This window comes from Pongo pygmaeus, chromosome 18, assembly GCF_028885625.2.
Source record: "Pongo pygmaeus isolate AG05252 chromosome 18, NHGRI_mPonPyg2-v2.0_pri, whole genome shotgun sequence".
NCBI lineage: Eukaryota > Metazoa > Chordata > Mammalia > Primates > Hominidae > Pongo > Pongo pygmaeus.
Window position 1 is genome coordinate 22,795,952 of NC_072391.2, and position 25,680 is coordinate 22,821,631.

At 38.5% G+C, this 25,680-nt stretch overlaps 1 protein-coding gene across 8 annotated transcripts in view; it reads left to right on the forward strand.

Annotated features, from left to right (window-relative positions):
* The window catches only part of REXO5 (RNA exonuclease 5), a 43,112-nt gene that overhangs the window by 16,372 nt on the left and 1,060 nt on the right, over positions 1-25,680 (forward strand). For 5 of the 8 annotated variants that reach the window (XM_054453373.2, XM_054453372.2, XM_054453371.2 and 2 more), the window contains 13 exons: positions 1,624-1,712; positions 3,059-3,174; positions 4,282-4,420; positions 4,577-4,671; positions 5,660-5,762; positions 9,307-9,410; positions 10,155-10,275; positions 16,871-16,975; positions 17,453-17,590; positions 21,059-21,151; positions 21,756-21,972; positions 22,181-22,368; positions 23,350-23,468. In XM_054453373.2, coding sequence (XP_054309348.1) covers positions 1,624-1,712; positions 3,059-3,174; positions 4,282-4,420; positions 4,577-4,671; positions 5,660-5,762; positions 9,307-9,410; positions 10,155-10,275; positions 16,871-16,975; positions 17,453-17,590; positions 21,059-21,151; positions 21,756-21,972; positions 22,181-22,368; positions 23,350-23,468 — 1,627 coding nt within the window. The remainder of the gene's footprint in view (positions 1-1,623; positions 1,713-3,058; positions 3,175-4,281; positions 4,421-4,576; positions 4,672-5,659; positions 5,763-9,306; positions 9,411-10,154; positions 10,276-16,870; positions 16,976-17,452; positions 17,591-21,058; positions 21,152-21,755; positions 21,973-22,180; positions 22,369-23,349; positions 23,469-25,680) is intronic. The other 3 variants (XM_054453375.2, XM_054453376.2, XM_054453374.2) reach the window with 1 other exon arrangement.

Sequence of the window (25,680 nt, forward strand, 5' to 3'; positions counted from 1 at the left end):
GTTATTATGAATAATGCTGCTATGAATATTCAGGTCCAGGTTTTTTGTGTGGGCACATGCTTTCATTTCTGTTGGGTATATACCTAGGAGTATAATTGCTGGGTCATGTGATAACTCTGTGTTTAACCTTTTGAGGAACTGTCAGGCTGTGAAAGCAGCCCTACCATTTTACATTCCCATCAGCAGCATATGAGGTTTCCAGTTCCTGCACATTCTTGCCAACATTTATTATTATCTTGTTTGAATATATCCATCCTAGTGGGTATGAAGTGGTGTCTCTCATTGTGATTTTGATTTGCATGTTTCTGTTGGCTGATGATTGTGAGCAACTTTTCACATGCTTATTAGTCATTTGTATAGCTTCAGAGAACTGTCTATTCAGATCCTTTGTTCATTTTTAAATTGGGCTGTATTTTATCATGGAATTATTGGAGTTCTTATTTTCTGGATGCATAAATTTTATTTTTTTAATTTATTTTTTAAGTTGATGTAGGCGTGTTTTATAGGTGCCAGGCACCATACTAAGTGCCTTTTTGTACATTAACTGGCAGTCCTATGATATATGAACTAAATTTTAACTCCGTTTTATACATGGCTTTTTTCTCTATTTATTTTAACATATTTATAACCATCTTTTTCTTGAGGTTGCACTACTGTCACATGAGCACGTATTAAGGGCAGTACTGCTAACACCTATAAAACACCACTGATAATATAGATAAGGTAGGCAGCAAGTATAGTGTCTCTGAGATTTGAGGCTGCCTTTCTTCTCTGGGATAGACCATCTTTTGATTCTTTTCATTGCGATTAGTTGGAAATTTCACAGTACCGGGAATCAGAAATTGGTCAAAGGTTTGCATAGCCCCCTTTGTTCTGTGTCAAACGAGATTTAGATGTTACCTTTACTGCTCCAGCCTCTGCCTGAAGGTAGAAATCTTCAAAGATTCAGATGCTTTTGGGTTTTTGAGCTAAATATGCATGGTTATTGACTCAGGGTACACAAATAGAGGGAGTACCTTAAATCTATAGCTGAGCCTCTGTAGGAAATATGTGATTCCAGAAAATGCAGGCAAGGCTCTGAATAGATGTTTCAGAGGAATCTCAAGGGTTGAGTTGGGTGGAGGGACACATATGGTGAATGTTACTTAAACTTTCTTCCTACTATGAAATCCTTTTAGATCTCCATTATGGTGGAATCTCATTCCTATTTTCTCTTCCTGTATTTAGGAAAGAAAGATGCCACATACAGTTATTTGCATAGTTTATTCATTCTTTCTTAGTGCTGACATGGAAAGGGCCTAATGACTTTGGGTTTAGCAATGATTTAGTTATCTCTTTTCTCATGAGGAGGAAAAATTGTTACTTGGTAACTGCCAGGAAGTTCAAGCCCCAGAATCTCCTCCTAACAGCAAGCCTACATTATTCTTTCAATATAAAAATGAGTAGATGGAGAAAAACTTGAGGACAGAGATTGTATCTTATTTAGTCATTGTATTTCAAGTGTCTAACATACCAACATATCTGACTAAAATATCTAGTATTTTATTTTTACCTGCTTGAATCTAAGAGTGATGTTTACCATCTCTATTCTAAAGGCAAACATTTTCTTCCTTTTTCTCCTAGGTTTTCCTGATTGTGAAAACTTTTTACTTACCAAATGTAATGGTTCCATAGCAGACAATAGTCCTCTCTTTGGACTTGACTGTGAAATGGCACGTACTACTTTTAATTTTTCAATTGGAGTGTTGCAAGCTGAGGTCTAGTAAAAAATGATTTCTTGAGTCTAATGCACTAATGAACGAATACATTCATTTCTAGTATTCTGTTTTAATAGCTGAAAGTAGGTCCTTTTACTCACACTTTAGAAAACTTAGATCTGTATTCCAGGATAAAGAATAAATATCACATAAGTGGCTGGGTGCGGTGGCTCACACCTGTAATCCCAGCACTTTGGGAGGCTGAGGCGGGTGGATCATGAGGTCAGGAGATCAAGACCATCCTGGCCAACATGGTGAAACCCCATCTCTACTAAAAATACAAAAAATTAGCTGGGCATGGCGGCATGCATGCCCAGGTACTTGGGAGGCTGAGGTACCTGGTACTCCCAAGTCCTAGGTACTCGGGAGGCTGAGGCAGGAGAATCACTTGAACCCAGGAGGCAGAGGTTGCAGTAAGCCAAGATAGCGCCACTGCACTTCAGCCTGGCGACAGAGTGAGACTCGATCTCAAAAAAAAAAAAAAAAAAAAAATCACGTTTTCCAACTAGTTACTATGTTTAATCAGGTCTTTGCATGTTACTAGAAGTTGATTCCTTGTGTTTGAACAAGTATTTTGTTGTTGCTGCCATGAGGACTTTGCCTTAATTGTTGGTTTGGCTTAGTTTTACACCTTGAAGATCAGAAATAGGATTTCCCTACTTAAGTTCCCCTCATGCTTTGCTTTATCTAATTGTAGTAAGCCTCTTTTCAAAGACAGTGCATCCCCTCTCAGGACTCAGGAAACAGTTTCTCAATTCTTAATAGAGTAACTAAGACCTAAAATTTGAGAATCTGACATATCAGGGTGTATATCCTGTCCTTGCCTGTTAGTGGCTATGTCACCTTAGACAAATACCCCTAACCTATCAGACTCGGCTTCTCCCTCTGTGAAGTGGGGGTAATAAGCCTACCTCAAAAGGTAATTATGAGAGTGGCATATATAAAATGCTTAGTACAGCACTAGCTAATAATAGAATGGGCTTCATAAAAATTACCTATTAGTGGTATTTAGCATAATAGTGGATATAGTACACACTCCATAAATGGTAGATACAATTATTAATATTATTTGCATTCATCTTCTTTGTGCAAATTACACTGTGTTGATCCTCTTAAGTGTAACATTCAGCAGCCTGCCCAGCTTTAATTTCACTCACACTAGATCCTCTAGTAAGCAAGTTTGTGCCATTGCTGCAGGGACCCTGGTAGATTACAGTAGATGGCAGTTGACATAGTGTAAATAGTAAGAAGAAGCAATAACTTCCACAGTTCAGCAGCCTGACTACATGTTGTTCTTTCAGTGCCTCACATCCAAGGGGAGAGAGCTAACACGCATCTCACTGGTTGCTGAAGGAGGCTGCTGTGTTATGGATGAACTGGTCAAACCTGAAAACAAGATTCTGGACTACCTCACCAGGTATTTTTCACCTTGCCTGCAGCTCTTCTAAGAGCTATCAGACTAGAATGGAATAATACTTAAGAAGAATGGCCCACAGCTTCAGTTTAATTAGGTTTTATCTACTTAAATATTATCAAAGGTTAGGTCATCACATAGGTATATTTTAATGCTGAAATTGCACAATGTCAGTGTGTAATGCTCTTGCCCTTATTGATCTTCAGTCTTCTTGTGACCTTAAGTCAGCAGAATATTATCTTCCTTGTTCCAGAATCTCCCAATTATAATCATTATCTACAACTGCCAAACAGCTGGAGCTTTGCTTTCTGATAAGACCTCATCTGAAAATCTGCAAATCATCATTTGGCAGTCAAGTGATGTTAGAGCTTAATCTGCCTTGACCCCCAAAACACAAATATTTTTCATAACAGAAATTCAAAGCTGAAAATGTTAGTCTACTTTTCCAAAGATTAGCATGTAATCTCAGAATGTACACACAGTGACTAGGCAAGAAGCCAGTGAAACATCACTGTTCCCATCCATTGACGTGGCACCGGTAGATTCGTGATGACTTAGGGACAGAGAGGCAATGATAGTGATAAATACTGTCCTATTAGCAGACTTGACAATTAGATTCTTAGAGAACAGTCACGTGTGGCAAAGTTGTATGCACAAGCATGTTTGTCACAGTATTGCAAAAATGTGAGTATATAAATGTCTGAAAGTAGGGGATTAGTTAAAATATGCTGTATCTGTATAATGGAATACTCTGTAACCATTTAAAAGGATGTGCTAAATAGATTTATTGATGTGAAAATGTGTTTATGACATATTATAAATGATAGATTCATTGTAAAGCAGCTCATGCATTATGATTACATTTTTATAAAAATTAAATATATACCTGAATCTATATCAAAAGTATGGAAGGACATTTACTAAAATGTAAAAAGCGATCATCTCTGGGTGATGGGATTATGACTAATTTTTAATTCTTATTTGTCACTTTGGACACTAAGCATATATATATTAACTGTAATTTTTAAAAATGTTATTTTTAAAATCACTTTCCAGAGAGGAAAACTTGTTAATATCCTAGCCTGTCCATTTCTCTTTTTTTAATGAAAGCTTTTCAGGAATCACGAAGAAGATTCTTCACCCAGTGACGACCAAACTCAAAGATGTACAGAGGCAGTTAAAAGCACTGCTTCCTCCTGATGCTGTGTTAGTGGGCCACTCCTTAGATTTGGATCTCAGAGCACTGAAAGTGAGTATCTGATTTAGGACTTTGCATTTTCAGTATAAATGCCTGTTCCATTTATCTCAAATCTAAAGTCTTGGGCTCTTCTCTCCCACCCTGCTAGCCCACTTGTTTTTTCCTTTAGCGTAAGACACTACTCATTTTATTCTCTTTCTTCCTCAGATGATACATCCATATGTTATTGATACATCATTGCTTTATGTCAGAGAGCAAGGCAGAAGATTTAAGCTAAAGTTCTTAGCCAAGGTTATTTTGGGGTAGGTTTGCTTATATACTGTAATATTGTTCTGACAAACTGCATACAAGTTAGCATATAGTATCTAATTTAATGCGTATTGCGAAATTCAGGGTTTCTGCTCTCTTTGTTTATAAACATGTTTTTTTGCATTTCTTATGAAATGAAGAAATTGTAGCAATAGAGACAGGGATTTACATTCACAGTCGAGGCTTAATGAACAGAACTGAACCATGAAGGCAGAAGAGGTAACCAAAATTTCAAAACATAACATACCTATATGCCTATACAAGATAGTATAACATACTTATACTGTCCTATTGTATTAAGACACATATGTACAAAGGTGTTCATTATAACATGGTTTAAAATAGCAAAATAGAAAACCTGAAATATTCTAGAAGTCTGGTTGAGTATATTATGGTTATCTGTATTAGTGAATATTTTGTTGTTCAGAAGAATATGATAAATCTGTTTGTGATATGGAAACCTGTCTAAGACACTCCTGAGAATAAGAGATGCAGAGCAAGATCTATATATGCCTCAATATTTATATGATATAGATTAGATTTAGTTCCATCTATAAATATATACATATATTAAGCTTTTTAAAAACACCTGAGAAAGTTTTTAAGTATGTATAGACACTTATATACAAATAAAAAAGTTTCAGGAAGGCAACTTTAAACAATGGTTAGATCTGAGAAATGGGCCTGGCCCATTTCTTAGAGAAGGGCCTGGCCGGTGAGTCAGCCAGAAACTTTTTGTTGGGTAGCCTTTTGTCCAGATGCTATGCTTGCTGTGAACAAAGCCATTCCTGATTGTTTTGCACCCCCAGTTCCTCTCGCAGGGCTTGGCAATTAGCTGGAATAAAGGAACCTTGATTGTTGTGATGCAAATCTAATTATCAGAATTCTAACATTTTGTATGTAATCAGAACACTTGAGATGGTTGAAAAAGCCTATCATTAAAAGTGCTTCCAGTATGTCAATTTTATATTGACTTTCCAGGAAGGATATACAGTGTCCAGACAGACTTGGTCATGATGCCACAGAAGATGCTAGAACAATCCTTGAATTGGCTCAGTATTTCCTTAAGCATGGCCCAAAAAAGGTTAGTACCTTTGACCAGTGTGTTCACCTTTTCTTAAAATCATGGGACTAGATCAGATTATCACAGACTACCAACTCCTATTATCTATTTTTATGAAAATGGCAGTGTGGGCCAGGCGAAGTGGCTCATGCCTGTAATCCCAGCACTTTGGGAGGCCAGGGCGGGCAGATCACCAGGTCAGGAGTTTGAGACCAGCCTGGCCAATATGGTGAAACCCCATCTCTACTAAAAATACAAAAATTAGCCAGGTGTGGTGGCGCATGCCTGTAGTCCCAGCTACTCCAGAGGTTGAGGCAGGAGAATCGCTTGAACCGGGGAGGCAGAGGTTGCGGGGAGGCAGAGGTTGCAGTGAGCCGAGATTGCACTCTAGCTTAGGTGACAGAGCAAGACTTCATCTCAAAAAAAAAAAAAAAAAAAGAAAATGGCAGTGTGATTGAAGCCTAGCATGTATTTCGAATTAAGACCCATATCACTAGCATAATGTAGTGGTTAAGTATATAGTCTCTGAAGTTGGGCTTATCTGTTTTAAAATACATGTTCTACTATGTCTAGCTGTATAATCTAGGGCAATTTCTCTGAACAACATCAGTTTTTGGATCTATAATATGGGAATACACACTTTTCTGGGATATTGTTGAGAGTAAATGAGATATTGTGTATAAAATTCTTAGCACAGTGTCTTGAATATACTAAGCACTATACTGGTGGTGTGGTGATTATTGTAGTTAATACTCATAATTATAAAAAATCTGCATAGGTTTTTGTTTTCTTGGAGTAGGGGGAGCATACAATTGTTTCAACAGCAGTTCAGTGGGTACATGTTAGAACAACACATAAGGGAGACATGGAAGAGGACATAGTCTCTGACAAACTTTATTATAATGCACTCTAACATATTAGATTGTCCCATTGCATAGTACGTTCCATCATGACTCCATTATGAAATAAATTGTACTCCACATAGAATAATAAGTAACAGCCAGAATAGTCTTTTGTGTCAGGTGGTAGAAAGACATTCTAACAGATCTTTGAGCATATAGATAATAATAGCCACCACTCACTGAGGTCTTAAGTGTACTGTTCTAAAATGCTGTGTATACATTATCTTATTTAATCCTCACAACAGCCCTGTGAGTTAGCTATTATCATTCCAATTTTATACATGAGCCTTTCGAGGTTACCAAAGTTTAGGTAACTTATCTGAGGTCCCACAGCCAGTAAGAGGTGGAACCAGAATTGAAACCCAGGTCTGTCACATTCTGTCTTTTCTGTATACCAGGGGTTAGCAAACTTTTTCTATAAAGGCCAACTAGTAAATATTGTAGGCTTTGCAGATCATATTGTCTTTATTGCAACTACTCAATTTGCTGTGGTACTGCAAGAGCAGCCATAGACATTATGTCAACACTGGTGGGCACAGCTGAAATAAAACTTTATTTATCTACAAAAAAAAATGTATTGGTGTTTGCTAATCTCTGCTCTAAATCACTACAATAGGTTCTAAAACCCTTTTGGTCTCATGACTCTTTTTATATTGTTACCCACACAGTGGTGAGTTCAGTCACTTAGTGGGTGTTAACCCAATGACCACTACCAAAGAATATTTATTTTTATTTTTATTTTTTTTGAGACAGAGTCTCACTCTGTTTCCCAGGCTGGAGTGCAGTGGTACGATCTCTCTTCAGTGCAGCCTCTGCCTCCCCGGTTCAAGTGATTCTTCTGCCTCAGCTTCCCCAGCAGCTGGGATTACAGGTGCCTGCCACCACACCTTGCTAATTTTTTTTTTTTTTTTTTTTTTGTATTTTTATTAGAGATGGGGTTTCATCATGTTGGCCAGGCTGGTCTCAAACTCCTAACCTCAGGTGATCCACCCATCTCAGCCTCCCAAAGTGCTGGGATTACAGGCGTGAGTCACTGTGCCTGGCCCAAGAGGATTTAACAAGGGGATTTTATTACTTTGCAACAAGTAAGAACACCAGGGATAGTTCCCAAAGCACTATCTCCTCAAATGAAGGCAAAAGCAGGGCTTTTATTTTGCTAGTTGGCTGAGTCATTGCATGTAAAGGCAGGGTTTGTTCCTTGACACATACATGTATAGAAAATGGAGAATAAGTTCCTCCCTAGGTGAGATTTTTAGTATGGTAACGCAGAGAGTTTGCCAAGTTCATCTCTAACTTCAGGCATCTCTGGTTCCAGCTGGTTTTTGTCTTGCTGTAGCTGGTGGTCTTCCTGTACCCTTTTGAAACAAGGTGCAACAGGGGTTACACTTTTATAGTGTGCACCTGAAGACCCAGGGACTCTGGGTTACAATATCTATCAACATTTACCATATTAGAAATTAAATAAATTTTTAATATTAGTTTAAGATTATATGTTAACACAAATCACTTTTTTTTCTTTTTCTTTTTTTTTTTTTGAGACGGGGTCTCACTGTGTTGCCTAAGCTGGACTGGACTGGAACTCCTGGGCTCAAGGGATCCTCCTACTTCAGCCTCCTGAGTAGCTGGAACTTCAGCATATACAGCCACTCTGTCCAGCTACAAATAACTTACTTTTATGGAAAAAAGAATTTTCCATAAAAATTAGTGGAAATAACATGATTGTTTTAGGTATTTTTGTGAAACCTTTTAATATCTAGCTTAATAGAAAACAAGTGGCTTTCATATCTGCTTTCACATTCAGTCTGTTATATCACATAGTTGGAGAAGGAAGGACCTCACCGCTTGTGAGAAGATGTCTGGAAACCCCAGGATTCTCAAACCACACTTGGGGCACTTAATTATGCTTGATTTCCAGTGAAAATTGTGTCTGACTTGAATAAAAACTAACCAAATCTGAATTAAGCATGGGCTTTAGTTAATAATAATGCATTACTATTGGTTCATTAATTGTGACAAATGCACCATACAAATCTATTACTAATAGGTAAAAATGGGGGTATGCTATATGGGAACTCTGTACTATTTTCATAATTTTTCTGTAAATCTAAACTGATTCTAAAAAAAAGTTTATTTCTAAAAATTTGTAACTTTAAAAATTATTCTCTCTACATCACAACTCCCTGTGGGCTCCCACTTTATGAAAGGAGAAGAAATAACTAGAATAGACTTCTCATGATTTTGTATTAAACTAATAAATAGTCTTTTTAAAAAATTTTCCTGTAAAAGCCATTCTTTTATCATTTCCAAAATTGCATGTTTGCAGAGAAGTAAATTTTAAGTGACTGACTATTGGATGAGTGATGAGCCAAAATTGTCATCCTTTTTCAATCAGCCCTACTTGGCCCTTCCCCATATTCATGTAACAACATTAGTAGCTGATAACAGATTGCCGTTCTTGGCTAAGCAGCCATAAACCATCTGGTAACTATTGAAGCCATCCCAGGGCTGTGGCAATGGCAAAGCAAAGCCACTGCCTAAGAAAACAGAGAACATTATTCAAGTGGATTTTTTGCTTTTTGTTGTTGTTGCTTTTTGTTTTGTATTTATTTAAGCATCAAATGCTCTGCAAGAAATTATATTTTTACCACTTTATTTTCTTCAAGATTGCAGAACTAAATCTAGAAGCACTAGCTAATCACCAAGAAATACAAGCAGCAGGCCAAGAGCCTAGAAACACAGCAGAAGTACTTCAGCACCCAAACACAAGGTAATATTTTCAGTTTGAAACAAGAGCAAAGACAAATAGAGTATCTAGTTTCTTATTTAACAACACCTGAGAATGTTTTTATCCTCTTTTGAGTCTATTAAAAACTATTTATCAAAAAATGATAACATCTATCACAAAAACCACGGAAAAAATACCACCTTCTAGCCTTAATATATAGTATTTAATTTCTAATTTTCTGAATCTAGTGGCTCGTCTAAAATGATTTCCTTGACCAAAAAAAAAAAAAAAGAAAAAAGAATTGGAATACGTTGAACCTAGGTAGCACTGGGAAAGATGATAGACTAGTTGGTATTTTGGCTAGAAGAGTCCATCTGTATCCTTGTTGTATTGCCCAGACTATGAAAGACACACACACAGACTCAAAAGGGCTTTGTCTCCAGACTATAGCAGATGTATCACATCTTTAGAATTTTGCCTAAACTTTTGATAGAGAGCTTTGGGTATATTTCTTGTTTATCCTTCCTCTCTCTATTGAAGCAACACTGTCCGAAACAATTTTCTGTGATGATGGAAGTGCTCTACATCTGTGCTATCTGGTTTGGTAGCTGCTAGTCACATTTGACTAGTGCAGTTGAGGAACTAAGTTTTTAATTTTATTTAATTTTAATTTTAATAGCTATATATTGCTAGTGGCTACCATATTGTATAATGCAGGTATAGAGAAATAACTGTCAGGTTCTGGAAAACTGTTGTTCTTACCTTAACTCTTCTACTTCTTTATAGTGTTTTAGAATGCTTGGATTCAGTGGGTCAGAAGCTTCTTTTTTTGACCCGGGAGACAGATGCTGGTGAACTTCCTTCTTCCAGAAATTGTCAAACTATTAAGTGTCTTTCAAATAAAGAGGTGAGTGGCCTGCTGAACCTTTGCAGGTTATATTCAAAGCAGAGGGGAATGTAGCCCTTTGCACCCCATGCCAGTGTCAAGCTTTTTTTCATCAGCAACCCTGGCTACAGTTAGCAAGCCTGGCTTCTGTCTCATATCTTGTATGGAGTACCTAAGTCCTCATAGGAGCAGAACTGTCAGCTGCCAATGCCTGCTTCCAGAGTCCAGCAGGCCTCTGGCTTTGGCCTTGCATACATCTTTGAGTTTCTGTTGTGTTTCTGGTTCATGGAAATGTCTATCTTGGTTTTGAGCCTGGCTATATCTTTTCGATTTTTTTCTTTTTATATTTTATGTATCATTGCTGTATGTTAAGTCAGGCTACATCAAACATGAGCTTATTATGTTATCATATTCAGAAGATCTGTGTTTTTTTTTTTAACATTTTGTTTGGAAATAATTTCAACCTTACAGAAAGCGTGCATGAATGGTAGAACACCTGTATACTTTCTATCTAGATTCACCTTTTTTAGCACTCGGCCCCAGTTGCTTTATTATTTTATATGTACCCTCATGCTTATGCTCTCTCATGTACACACTCTCTCTTTCTTCGTCTCTGTGTGGCATTTCCTGAACCATTTGAGAGTAAGCTGCATATATCATGGCCCTAAACACTTCAGAGTGTACTTCATGAGAATAAAAATATTATTTTATATAACCACATCTTAACATAGTTACCAATTTTAGTAAATCTAATATTGTCCTGGTACCTTTATCTACTTGTCATCTGTATTCTAATTTTCTTGGCTGACCAAATAATGTCTTTATAGCATGTCTTTTCCCTTTAGAACAGTATCATTTCTAGGGTCATGTATTACAATTACTTGTCATATCTTTTTAGTCTCCTTTAAAGCTATAACAGTTCCTCAACCTTTCTTTGTCTTTCATATCCTTAATACTTTTTGAGTAATGCATGCCCCCCTCCCTTTTTTAACAGAGTTTTGCTTATTTTAGGTTTGTGTGGTGTTTGCTCATGATTAAATTCAGATTATGCATTCTTAGCCAAATTTCTTGGGGTGTTGCATCCAGAGGCAGTTATTACTCATCTGCCCCTCTTTTGTGCTGTTTATTTTGATCACCTGGTCAAGGTGTTGTCTGCTTTCTCTATTGCAGAGTTCTTGTTTTTTCTCTTAATTCTAATAAATATGTGGGGAGATATTTTAAGAACATGCCAGTATCGCTTGAGCGCAGGAGGTTGAGGCTGCAGTGAACTATGATCGTACCACTACACTCCAGCCTGGGATTACAGGTGTGAGCCACTAGGCTCAGCCAAGTGTTCCTTTTTTATGTGTCTTTTGCTTGAGCTTGTTGAGCTTTTGCAATTTGCGGGTTTATCGTTTTCATCAAATTAGAAAAAATGTTGACCATTATTTCTCCCATTATTTTTTCTTTCACCACCCTCCCCTCCTTTGGGCACTCCCACTGCATATGTATTAGGCCGTTTAAAGTTGTCCCATAGCTCACTGATGTGCTGTTCATGTTTTTTCCAGTTTTTTTTCCTCTCTGTTTTATTTTAGATTGTTTGCATTGCTATGTCTTAGGTTTCTAATTCTGCTGCAGTATCTAATCTACTGATAATCCAATCCAGCGTACTTTCACCTCACACATTGTATTTTTTACCTCCAGAAGTTAACTTTTGTTCTATTTTGTATCTTCTATGTGTCTAATTAACATTCAGACTTTCCTCTAGCTTCTTAAATTTCAAACCTTCTCTATTAATTAGATAATCTGTGTATTTTTAGATTAACTTAAATTGATTGGTTTTTCTCCTTATTATGGACTGTATTTCATTCTTCTTTGCAGCCTGGTAGTTTTTTGTATTGGATGCCAGACACCGTGAATTTTAATTTTTTGGGTGCTATATATTTTTGTATTTCTATAAATATTTGTGAGCTTTGGTTTGGGATGTGGTAAAGTTACTTGGAAACACTTTGGTCCCTTTGGATCTTCTTTCTTCTTTCTTTTCTTATCTTTCTTTTCTTTTCTTATGTTGCCCAGGCTGGTCTCAAACTCTTGGCCTCAAGTAATCCACCCACTTCAGCATTCCAAAATGCTGGGATTACAGGGGTGAGCCACTATGCCTGGCCAGATCCTTTTGAATTCTTGCTTTTAAGGTTTGTTAGGTGGAACCAGAGTAAATTTTGTCCCACTACTGAAGCAAAACCATACTAAGTACTTAATCTCCATAAATTATGAGATTTTACACTCTAGCTTTTGGAAATCTAAACCATTCCTGGTCTTGTGTTAGCCCTTGTGATTGTTTCCTCTAATCCTTTTGGGCATCCTTTCCTTGACCTCGCATAGTTTACTTACATGGATGCACTAATCTGTACTCAACTGAATATTTGAGGAGGATTATTTATAGATCTATTGGTTTCCTATCTTTAAGGATCACTGTCCTTCATTTTCCAATATCCTGAGACTGCTGTTCTTAGGAATTTTTTTTTTTTTTTTTTTTCCTGAGCACTTACATGGGCCTCAAGGGCTCTTTGGGCATTATTATTGTTATTTTAATAGACTTTTATTTTTAGAGCAGTTTTAGGTTCACAACAATATTAAATGGAAAGTATAAGCTGGGTGCAGTAGCTTACACCTGTAATCTCAGGACTTTGGGAGGCTGAGGTAGGTTGATCTCTTGAGTCCAGGAGTTTGAGACTGACCTGGGCAACATGGCAAAACACTGTCCCTACAAAAAATTAGCCAGGCCTGGTAGCACATGCCTGTAGTCCCAGCTGCTCAGGAGGCTGAGATGGGAGGATTGCTTGAGCCCAGGAGGTGGAGGTTGCAGTGACTGATGTATGATCGCATTACTGCACTCCAGCCTGGCGACAGAGACCCTGTCTCAAAAAAAAAGAAAGTACAGAGAGTTCCCATTTACCCCCACACCCACCCACACAAACAACTTCCACCACTGTCAACAACCTGTACCTAGGTAGTACATTTGTTAAAATCAATGAACCCACTATGACATATAATTACCAAAGTCCATAGTTTATGTTAGGGTTCTGTCTTGGTGTTGACAAATGTCTAGTGACATATATCCACCATTATAGTATCATACAGAATAGTTTCATTGACCTAAAAATCTGTGATGAATGTGCTCTGCCTGTTGGAAATCACTGATTTTTTTTTACTGTCTCCATAATTTTGCCTGTTTTAGAATGTCACATAGTTGGAATCATATAGTATGTAGCTTTTTCAGACTGGCTTCTTTCACTTAGTATATGTATTTAAGTTTTCTCCATGTCTTTTCAACTGCTTTATAGTTTTTTTTTTCCTTTTTAACACTGAATAACTATACATTACCTAGATTTACCACAATTTATCCATTCACCTGCTGATAGACATCTTGGCTGCTTCCAAGTTTTGGCAATTATGGACAAAGTTGCTATAAATGTCTGTGTGCAGGTTTTCATGTGTACATAAGTTTCAAACACATTTGGGCAAATACCAAAGAGTGCAATTTCTAGATTGTATAGTAAGAGTATGTTTAGTCTTGTAAGAAACTGCTGAACTTCTGAAGTGTCTATGATTTTGCATTCCCACCAGCAGTGAATGAGAGTTCCTGTTGCTCCACATTCTTTTCAGCATTTGATGGTGTCAGTGTTTTGTTGGATTTTGGCTATTCTGATGGATATGTATTAGTATCTCATTGTTTTAATTTGCAGTCCCCTAATGACATGTAATGTGAAGCATCTTTTCATATGCTTATTTGCTATATGTATATCTTCTTTGGTGAAGTGTCTGTTCAACTCTTTTGCCCATTTTTAAAATTGGAGTGTTCCTTTTCTTATTGGTGAGTTTTAATAGTTCTTTGTATATTTGGATAACAGTCCTTTAACAGATAAGTCTTTTGCAAATATTTTCTCCCAGTCTGGCTTGTCTTCTCATTCTCTTTATTGTATATTTTTTATAGTTTCTTAGGTGTTTGAGGAGAGAGGGTAACTCTACTCTTTGTTATTCAGTCTTGGCTGGGGATGGAAATCCTTGTAAGTTGCATTTGAGAAATTTAATGGCAATCTAATTTTCTTGGCCTTTTAAGTTATTTTTACTGAGGATTTATTTTTCCCTTTTTGTTTAAAGTCTAATTGTTTTACTAAGCTATGTCTCAGAGTTGATCATTCCAAGTCACTTTTTCTTGGTACCCAAGGCCCCTTTCAATATTTAGGTTATAGTTTCTTTTATTTGCAGAAGGTTTTCTTGGATTGTATTTTCAAGTATTTGATTCCATTGCTTTAATTTTCTTCCTCATGGATTTCACTTATGCATGTATGTTGTCCCCCGTTGGCCTTTCATTCACCTACTTTCTCTCTGATCTTTTTGACTTCATTTGTGTACTCCTAATTCTTTCCATGCTTTTCATTAATGCCCTTTATTAAAATTTGACTTGAATCTATTCTTTCTTGACAACTTATAGTTGCTTTTTCATATCCTCAAATGCTTGGCTGCTAATATTCAATTCAGTTTAGACCGTAATGTTAACTGTATCCTTTAGCCCCATGGTTGATTTTTTTTTTAGGGGGAATAATTTTCATCAGCTGAAATGCTTCGATTCTCACTTTATTTCTTGGCTTTTGTTTTTGTTTTTGAGACAGGATCTTGCTCTATTGCCCAGGCTGGAGTGCAGTGGCGTGAGCAGAGCTCACTGCAGCCTTGACCTCCGGGCTCAAGCGATCCTCCTGCCTCAGCCACCCGAGTAGCTGGGACTACAGGCATGTGCCACCATGCCTGGCTAATTTTTAAATTTTTTATAGAGATGAGGTCTCATTATGTTGCCCAGGCTCGTCTCAAACTCCTGAGCTCAAAATATCTTCCCACCTTGGCTTCCCAAAGTGCCAGGATCACAAGCATGAGCCACCACGCCCAGCTGTTGCTGTTTTTTTAATAGTAGTTTAGATTAATATGGTTTACTATTTTCTAATTTTACCGATTTGTTTTTGAACAAGGTTTTTGTTCAAGAGCATCTCTTTTATTCTGCCTTCCTCAATACAGTTTTTTCTTCTTTTTTTGTGCTTTTCCTCTACTTATCAAGGGATTCTCTCTCCCTTTCCTCTCCTACCTCTCTTTTTATTGTAGTAAAAAACATAAAATTTACCATCTTAACTATTTTTAAGTATATAGTTCAGTAATGTTAAGTATATTTATATTCTTGTGAAAGAGATCTTAGAACTTTTTTATTTTGCAGAAGTGAAACTTGGGCTACATTTCTTTGCATGCCTTGTGACTTATTGTTGTTAGTATTGTTGAGGCTTGGGCATTTGAATAAATACCCAGTTGTTGTCTTTACAGACTGCTTCGTTCAGGGGAAGACCTTCACCAATCAGCCTAGTTAGAGATTTCATGACCTCCCAAACCTGTTCTGGAGATTTGTCTTCTCTGGGGTTATGCATGTGCCTTTAGTTGTTCCCTGAGCCCCTTGTCCCTACTTCTTTTCAGAGCCCATAATCTCTTTCTTCCCTGGTTTCTTACTGCAGCTCTAACATGCCATGGTGATCACATCTGTTTTCAGTGGCTTCCAAACAAGGACTTCTTCAGTCCTGTCAGCCTTCTGAGTCACGCAAAACAGAAAATAGTCCCTCAGACAGCCCCCACACTACCCAGAACATTGGACACATGGTCCTCTCTTTTTTTTCCATCCCAAGAGAGGATCTGTGGTGTGGGAGAAGCCATATTATGTCAGATAGGGAGAGGTGTAGATGGGACCACAAAACATCACAAATTTTCCTTTCCCATTTACTGGAAACCCTTCTTGGTTTCATGCTGGTCTAGGTGCTATATAGCTTCTCATCCAATCTCTACAGTTCTCTCAAAGGTGTTCTGGTCCATATATTGTTGTTAACTCATTGTTTCTGTGAGAGTAAGAGGCTGAAGTGAAGCTTCCTAGTTCTCCATTTCCAGAATGATGGTGTGGTGTTGAGGGAAGGGAGGAATTTATAATATTTTTCAGAAGGGTTGGCATTCTTCACAGCAGTGTCTCCAAGGAGTACCACCTTTTCTCTATATATCTGATTCTTCTCCAGAAGCACGGCTTCTCTGAGGCTGCCAAGCCTCTTGCTTGTAGTCAAGTGCTGAGAAATGTCAAAATCATGACCCATGTTCCTTATTTGGCATTTAATTGGAGTTTTTATTTTGGGGTTTTTTTGTGCTTCATCTAATTCTTCCATGCCCCTTGATTTTTTTTTTTTTTTTAACCAAATCTATTAAGCCTCCTCTCCCTTGCTTTCCCTACTCACAGGCTTGCCGCAGTTTACAATAGTGGGAGTTACACGTATTTATTTAATTACAGGTCATTTGAAAATTTTTGTAATAGCCCTTGTCTCTTAGTAATGCCGAAGGTATGGCTCATATGTATTTTATTTTTATTCTTTTTATTGATTCTGTGGTTCTTTGGGGAAGGTGTGTGGTTTCACCATTTTCCTCCAGACCTGGAAGTCAGCCCCATATTACCTTTCAGTATGCGTAAAAAGACAACTACTGTTTATATTATTGTGGCTCATATCCAGGAGCCACAATAGAGTATGAGGTTCCTACCTTATCCAGGCTGTGCTGTTCTCTACAGGTTCTTGAGAAGGCCAGAGTGGAAATTCCCCTGTTTCCCTTCAGCATTGTTCAGTTCTCTTTTAAGGCGTTTTCACCTGTCCTCACTGAGGAGATGAACAAAAGGGTAAGTGAATGGGTTCTGCTGAATGATTTATTTAGTGACTTATTATAACCTCTCATCATTAAGGAAAGTAATACATGCTTTATTTACTTTGTTGTGCTTTTCTCTAGATTTTTACTATCTGCATATTAACATTTAAAAATATTTTTATAAAAATGAGAATCAGACTATGCATACTGTTTTGCAACTTTATTTTTTCATTTAACAGTATATCTCATACATCTTTCTGTATCACTACATATCTTATTTCCCTTGTTTTTAATGGCTACATAGTATTCTGCTATATGATATACCTATTAACAACATTTGTGCTTTATACATTTTTGCTATTACAAATAATACTTCAGTGAATATCCTTGGACATTTGGCAAGTATTTATATCAAAAAAAATCTTTGATGAATAATCCCATGCATTGACTCATGATTTCAGTTCTCTTTCCATATTCATTCCCATACTATATTCTGTTGTTTTTCCTACAGATGAGGATCAAGTGGACAGAGATATCAACTGTCTATGCTGGGCCATTTAGCAAAAATTGCAATCTCAGGGCTCTGAAGAGGCTGTTTAAGAGCTTTGGCCCAGTCCAGTCAATGACTTTTGTTCTTGAAACCCGTCAGGTAAGACCGGAAAATTCAGATTTCGTTTTCTAGATTAGGGTTAGACATTCAGGTGACTGCTTGGGCCATGTAGATAGCAAATATTCGTGAAGTAAGCTTGATTGCTACCAACTGAAGTGCGAGACATATACTAATGAGAGCAGTTGTTGACCCACAAGAATGTATACCCAGTATTGTGAGATCTTTTGTTGTGTGTAAAGAATTGAGAAATCTGGCTGGGCGCGGTGGCCTATACCTGTAATCCCAGCACTTTGGGAGTTTGAGGAGGGAGGATTGCTTGAGCCCAGGAGTTCAAGACCAGCCTGGGCTATATAGTGGGACCACATTGCTACAAACAATTTAAAAACAAGAATTGAGAAATCTGTCAGTTTTCATATGTTGGCTCCCATTTCTCAAATATCAGGCCATACGAAAAAATATGTCTGCTGGTTGAATATAACCTGTGGTCCTTATGATTGTACCTCAGTTTTAAATGATAAAATACTCTTTCAAAAAGAGAAGTAACTTTCATATCTTAGAAAGTTACTTCTTTTTTTACATTACAGAATAGGCTCATGGCTTGCTTGGTTAAGATACAGGAGGAAGATGAGGGGAGGGCTGTTGTTGTTATTGTTATCTCTTATCTCTTAGGGTAAGTTTTTGGTATTGTAGGTTTGTGTTTACCTAAAAGCCCTTTAAAGAGATTAGTTTTACTTTAACAAAAATAATACTTGCATATGGTTTTAAAAATTTCTGTAGTTCAAAAGGACTTCACAAGTTATGTCTCCATCTTCACAGTCATAACAATACCATATCAATAGATAAAGTTTATATGTGAAGCAATAACATCATAAGCATATAGAGACATGGAAGAAATCATGAAAAAAAGAATGGAAACAGTGTAATACAGGATGTTTGTAGAATGATATACAGTAAAGGTAACAATGGAGGCCTCCAGGGGGAAGAATTAGGCAGCTAGCTAATGGGATTAGGGGAAGACCTCACTGTAAATATATTGTTCCTTTAGAATTTGGAACTAGGTAACTATTAAACTGGTGTATTACAATGTATGAAAGTGAAGTAAAAACACTTCTAAAATGATCTAAGTGCAGGATCCTAGATATTTTAAAATGTGCTGTCTCCAAATTTTTTAATTTAATTTTTATTTTATTTTTATTTTTGAGACAGAGGCCCAGGCTGCAGTGCAGTGGTGCCATCTTGGCTCACCACAGCCTCTGCCTCCCCAGTTCAAATGATTTCTCATGCCTCAGCCTCCCAAGTAGCTGAGACTACAGGTGTGTGCCCCCACGCCTGGCTAATTTTTGTATTTTTAGTAGAGACTGGGTTTCACCATATTGGCCAGGCTGATCGCGAACTCCTGACCTCAAGTGATCCACCTCCCAAAGTGCTGGGATTACAGGCATGAGCCACTGCACCCAGCTTCCAAATCTTTTATTAATGGCTTTTCTATGACTAAAAATACAAATACAAAGATTGTCCCTGAGAAGATGGATTGGGGGATGAGAAGTGTATAGCAAGGGACTATAACGTCTTCCTAAGTCCTTTCTCTTGGCCCCTTTTTTTGGTTGAGGGGGTGGCGGGTAAAATACATATAAAATAAAATCTACCTTTTTAACCATTTTTAAGTGGCATTCAGTACGTTGATATTGTGCAGCTATCATCACCATCCATCTCCAGAACTTTTTCATCATCCCAAACTGAAATTTCCTATTAAGCAAAAATTTCCTATTACCCCTTCCCCCAGCCCCAGTAATCATTGTTTTACTTTCTATCTTTATAAATTTGACTACTCTGTGTACCTCACATAAGTGGAATCATACAATATTTGTCCTTTTGTGTCTGGTTTATTTCATTTAGCATGTCTTCAAGGTTCATTCATGTTGTAGCATGTATTAGAATTTCATTTTCAAGGCAAAATAATATTCCATTTCATGTATATACCACATTTTGGTTATCCATTTGTTGATGGACATTTGGGTTGTTTCTACCCTTTGTTTTTTTGTTTTGTTTTGTTTTGTTTTTGAGATAGGGTCTTGCTCACCCAGGCTGGAGTTCAGTGGCGTGATCACAGCTCACTACAGCCCCAACCTCCTGCGCTCGAGCAATCCTCCCACCTCAGCCTCCTGCTGGGACCACAGGCATGCACCACCACGCCTGGGTAATTTTTTGTAAGACAGGGTCTCTCTGTGTTGCCCAGGCTGATCTTGAACTCCTGGACTCAAGAGATCCACCCACCTTGGCCTCCCAAAGTTCTTGGATTACAGGTGTGAGCCACTGTGCCTGACTCTGCGTTGTTTCTGCCTTTGACTATCATGAATAATGCTGCTATGAACATGGTTGTACACATATCTGTTCAAGTCCCTGCTTTCAGTTCTTCTGGGCATATGCCCAGAAGTGGAATTGATGGATCAAATAGTAATTCTATGTTTAATTTTTTGAGGAACCATTATACTGTTTTCCACAGTGGCTGTACCATTTTACATTCCTACCAGCAAAGAACAAAGGTTCCAACTTACCTACATCTTCACTGATACTTGTTTTCTATTTTATTTAATAAGAGCCATCCTAATGGATGTGAAATGTTATCTCATTTGGGTTTGATTTGCGTTTCCCTAATGATTAGTGATGTTGAGTGTCGCAGGCAATTTGTACATCTTTTACAGCAATGTCTATTCACTTGTTTGCCCTTTTTTTTCCTTATTTATTTTTTTCAGTTCCAGCTACTCTGCAATGTTTGCCCATTCTTAAATCAGGTTGTTTGGCTTTTTTATTGTTGAATTGTAGGATTTCTCTGTACATTCTGGATATTAATCTTTTATTAGCTATGTGATTGCAACTATTTCTCCATTCTGTGGGTTGCTTTTTGATACTGCTCTTAGTGTCCTTTGATATACAAAAGGTTTTAATTTTTATGAAGTCTAATTTGTCTATTTTTAATTTTGTTGCCTGCCTTTGATGTCATATTCAAGAAACCATTGCCAAATCCAGTGTCATGAAACTTTTCTATGGGAAGGCTTTTATCTCCATATTGATGCTATGGCTTAGATAATCACAAAGATTTAGTTACTCCGAGTTACCAAACAGAAAAGCAGACCATTTGAAGATGTAGCCTATCCAGTGGAAGAACTTATCCTTCCCAAGCTTATAAAGTTAAGCTAAAAGACAAATGGGAATCTCTGCCTGTGACTTGCAGTGATGACTTCAGTGATGCATAATAAATATTATGAAAAGCCTGTTGGGTAGTTCCATTTTAAATGACAAAGGTTATTTGTTGTCTGAAAGCTAGTTTCTGAACTTTGATGATCCCATTTAAAGTTGACAGTTTACAATCAATACTTGTGTAGCCCAGCACAGTAAAGGCATCCATTCTGGTGGCTTTGGCCAATATAGTTTGAATCCTTTCCCCAACCCCTTCTTTAGCAGTTTGAGCTGGAAAGCAGTGATGAGGAAATCTTGGTCTTTCTGCAGCCTCATCTCTGTATACAGTATGAAGTCCTAGAAGCTGCCCAGCTGGCCATAGAGTCCTTGGATGGTATTCTGGTAGATGGTATCTGCATCAAGGTAGGGTGACAAGAGAAAGCCCCCTTTGCTCGGGTCTGACCTACCACAGCCTATATTTATAGTGCCCCAGGACATATAGGAAGCACCCTCAAGAGGCCCAGGCACAAGACTTTGTTATGGAAAGTCTTCAGCCAAGTCTAACATTCTCCTACTGGCAGTGACTGAAGACATAACGGCTTTCATTTGTGTCAGAAATCATCCTGGGCTAGATTTGGGTCTTCCTTGCATTCTTTATTACTACTTAAGTCCCCTGTGGTTTATTCTGGTTAGTTCTTTGTGGTTACCCTTTTCTTCACCTTTCAGGGAGATCAAATGATGGTATTTTGAAGTTTCTTGTGCACATAAACAGAATTTCATTCAGAGTGGGAGGCAGGAAACTGAAGAGAATATGTTTACATGAAAAAATATGTATTTATCAATTAAGTCTCTAACATAATTCTGTGAGGCCGTTATCTTTAGTTTCCTTTTAAAGAAAAGGAAAGAAATGGAAAATTTTAGGAAACTGAAAAATGAAGTTATTAGTAATGGCAACAACTTGCTAATATCCAACAGGCCTGAGGATTAAATTGATTTTCTACCACTAACACCAACTTTCCTTGGTTAGGTGCAGAGGCCTGTGACAGAGCTCACGCTTGATTGTGACACGCTCGTGAATGAGCTGGAAGGAGATTCTGAAAACCAAGGCTCTATATATCTGTCTGGAGTGAGTGAAACCTTCAAAGAACAGCTGTTGCAGGAGCCCCGCCTCTTTCTTGGCCTGGAAGCTGTGATCTTGCCTAAAGATCTTAAAAGTGGAAAGCAGAAAAAATACTGTTTCCTGAGTAAGTCTATGCTACCGAATGTAGTTTTGGGGAAGGAAACTGGGGATGGTGATAACATGAGGTCAGAGAAAAGAAGATTCACCTCCTGGGCTGGACCAGGGCAGCAATTCCTGATTCTGTCCTTCTCCTTTGACCCTGGCCAGGCAGCTTGGATGGTGATCAACTTTCTTGGCCCTTAATAACATAAGGTGGGGGTTCTTGCTTTCAGAATTCAAAAGTTTTGGCAGTGCCCAGCAGGCCCTCAACATTCTCACAGGCAAGGACTGGAAGCTGAAAGGCAGGCATGCCCTAACCCCCAGGCACCTCCATGCCTGGCTCAGAGGCTTACCACCTGAATCAAGAAGGCTCCCAGGGCTTCGTGTTGTACCTCCCCGCTTTGAACAGGAGGCCTTGCAGGTGAGTGAGTGAAGGTGTCTTGGAGAAGATGTCAGGAGAGTCCTGCTCAGTGACACTTAATCCTTTAATCTTTTTTTTTTCTACGCTGGCCCTCAGTCTTATTTCACTCTCCGGCTTCCTCCAGTCCTGGCCACATCTCCTTTTCTCCCAGATCTCTCATACTTTTGCCCCCTCCATACCTGCTAAACTTAGTTTTTTAGTCTTCCAGATCTCCAAGGGACTTTGAAGGGACCAAGGCAGGAAGCCAGAGAGCTGGACAATTATTCAGTGATCTAGTCTAGGGTTTCCCAAAGTGTGGTACATACACAAGATAAATTGTGGTTGTCATAGATGGTCTTTTCTTTTTTGTTTTCACTTTTATGATTATGGACTTGTCTGTCTTTTTATTATATCTAAGACATCTGAATGGACTTGTTTTGCTAATACTTGTTAAAGTATACAACAACTACATTGAGCCTATGATTTTGTGGATGGTATTAGTTAGACAAGGCTAAGGAAGAAATTAACTCACTTTATGGAAAAATGTTAGAGGGATATACAAGCAGAAGAGTAGAGGTAGAAGGTGAATGGCTGAAGCTTGGGAAACCCTGTCTTAGTCTAATCTCTCATACTTAGCAGATGAAAAGTAGGGGCTAGAGTTGGTAAGTCACTTGCCCAAGGTCACAAAGAGACTTAATGGCAGAAGCCAGACTAGACCCCTCATCAGCAATGTGGCCCCCCTAGCTTGGGGTCTTGGAAGACCCATCTGGAGGAAAGGACAGTAGCTGTCCTCCCCTGAGGAAGTCCTTAGCCAACTTGGAGGCCTGGGGATGCTGGGTCAGCAGAGAACCTGCAGTGTGGGCTCCAGTGTTAGAAAAGGGATTTGTCTGGAACCTTTACTGGAATCCCATAGCCTTAGAGGCGGAGGAAGAGTGTTGCAGCCCTTCCAAAGGTAATGAGAGACTGTTCTGGCTGAGTATTGACACATGGCTTTGATCCCAGACTCTGAAACTGGACCACCCAAAGATAGCAGCCTGGCGCTGGGGCCGGAAGATTGGAAAGCTCTACAACAGCTTGTGCCCGGGCACTCTCTGCCTCATCCTGCTGCCAGGAACCAAGAGGTAAGGACTAGAAAGGGTATCCCTTCAGGACTCTGTCCCCTGGATTTCAGCTGTTCTTAGAGAAAAAGCCTTTATTTAGGCACATAGTGAGGACTTACATGAATCATCTCTTTAATTCTCACCGTTTTAAAAGATAGGCATTGTATTCCCATTTCACATTTATATGCTGTTGTATAACTACATTTATTGGTCCCTCAAGGAGATAACTTATCCCCAGTTAAAACCAGGGGTCTTATGTCCTTACTCCTCTCTGGAGTAAGAAGTAGCTGCTAACCCCACTTGAGTAAAAAAAGTAAAGTCTCAGAACAAGCCCTAGGCTTAGGTGTAACCTCCCTACATGTGAGAAATGTGTTCCTGCCTTCTGTACCCTTTTCCCCATTGACACCTATGTTTTAAGAGATAACAGGGCCTGGTTTGCTGATTCTAAGCCTGAGGAATACTGGAGCAGGACTTTGAGTCTAGTTCCAGCTTTATCACCTGTCTCCTCTGACAAGTGGCCAAGCTACTTCCCCACTGTAGGTCTCAATTTCCTTTCAGTAACGTGAGGGATTTGGAATAAATCAGTTGATTTTCAAACCCTTTTAACTGTAAACCCTTTCTTTAAAGAAAAACTGATATTAAATCTTAAAGCATAAAGATGGGCAGTTTTGGAATGAGTGAGTGGACAGCTAAATGAATGAGTGTATATTGGGGAAGGGAGGGAAAGATGGTGGCTTTTTTGAACAGTGTGAAAACCTTGGGTTGTGTTAATTTTAAAAAGTCCCTTGAGATTCTGACATCTGGTTAGGCGCAGTGGCTCATGCCTATAATCCTAGCACTTTGGAAGGCCAAGGCAAGCGGATCACTTGAGCTCAGGAGTTCAAGACCAGACTAGGCAACATGACAAGACCCTGTCTCTACCAAAAATACAAAAAAAACCCAGCCAGGTTTGGTGTTGTGTGCCAACTACTTGGGAGGCTGAGGCACGAGAATCACTTGAACCCAGGGGGCATAGGTTGCAGTGAGCTGAGATTGTACCACTGCACTCCAGCCTGGGCTACAGGGTGAGACTCTTAAAAAAAAAAAAAGATTCTGACATTCTAGGAGTTGACAGAGCATGAATACCTCTGGCCTTGAAGCTGGATCAGAAGAAATTCATTTCCTAGCATAAAGTTATTGTAACATGCATCTGAGGGCCATTAGGGAGATGGTCTACCTACTGGGCACCTTTGAAAGAACCGCTTTCTCTGAAAAGCAGAAACAAGTATTAGGTGTTTACATTAAGGGGAAAAAAAATCTTAGACCAACATACTTTAAACAGGCTTGTGGGTAAGCTAACAGGAACAGGGTAAAAAGTGACCACAAGTTGCCAGTAAAAGCTTTTTGGTTAAGATGTGGGCTCTGGGGAACAGACAGACTTGCTCCTCAGGGGCAGTGTATGGTGGTAGGTGGACTGGGTTTTCATGTTCTCATGTAGAATACTTAGATTACAGTCCACCATTGTTTAGGTAAACTAAGTCAAGAGTAGCCCAAATCATTGTTCTTCCTGGATGTTCCACAGAGGGTGAAGCCAGAGGAGGAAGTGCTGGAGTCAGGGAGCAAAAACACTTAAGTTGTGACTGAGACAAAGATCCTAAGTTTGACAAGTCAGGAGAATTAAGCACCCCCTGAAAGCAGCAAATCCTGTGGTGAAGAAACCTGAACTACTCCTATCCTTTAAAAGTCACATTCTGATTTCTGTAGACATATTGATCAAACTCAGCAGCAGTAGCATGCATTTCCCCAGGCTGTGGAAGCTTGCTGTGTGACTGACTTCTCTGGGCCTTGTTTGTGCAGCTGTGTCCATGATGGCAGCAGATACTCTTGGGAAACGTTGGGGAAAAAAGGAACAGCAAAAACAATAGAAGGTTTCCTTAGGCTGGGGTCTTGATTCAGCTCTTAATCCTTACATTTTTGGTAGCTTCTTAATATTGAAAACAACAGTAATTTATTAAACCCAGATACTGTGCTAAATGCTTCTATATGCATTTTTGGTTGAGGTTGTTAGAATCTTAACAAGTGGAGAAAAAGTCTCAGATTAACCAATTTTCCTAGGGTCACACAGCTAGTAAGTGCATAGTCAGGACTTGTACCCTGATGGTGTGTCTGACTCCAGAGCAACTCTCCTGTCCTCAAAGCTCTAGTTCTCCATACACAAAAGTCTAGTGTTTGCATGTTTAAGTTCATACATCAG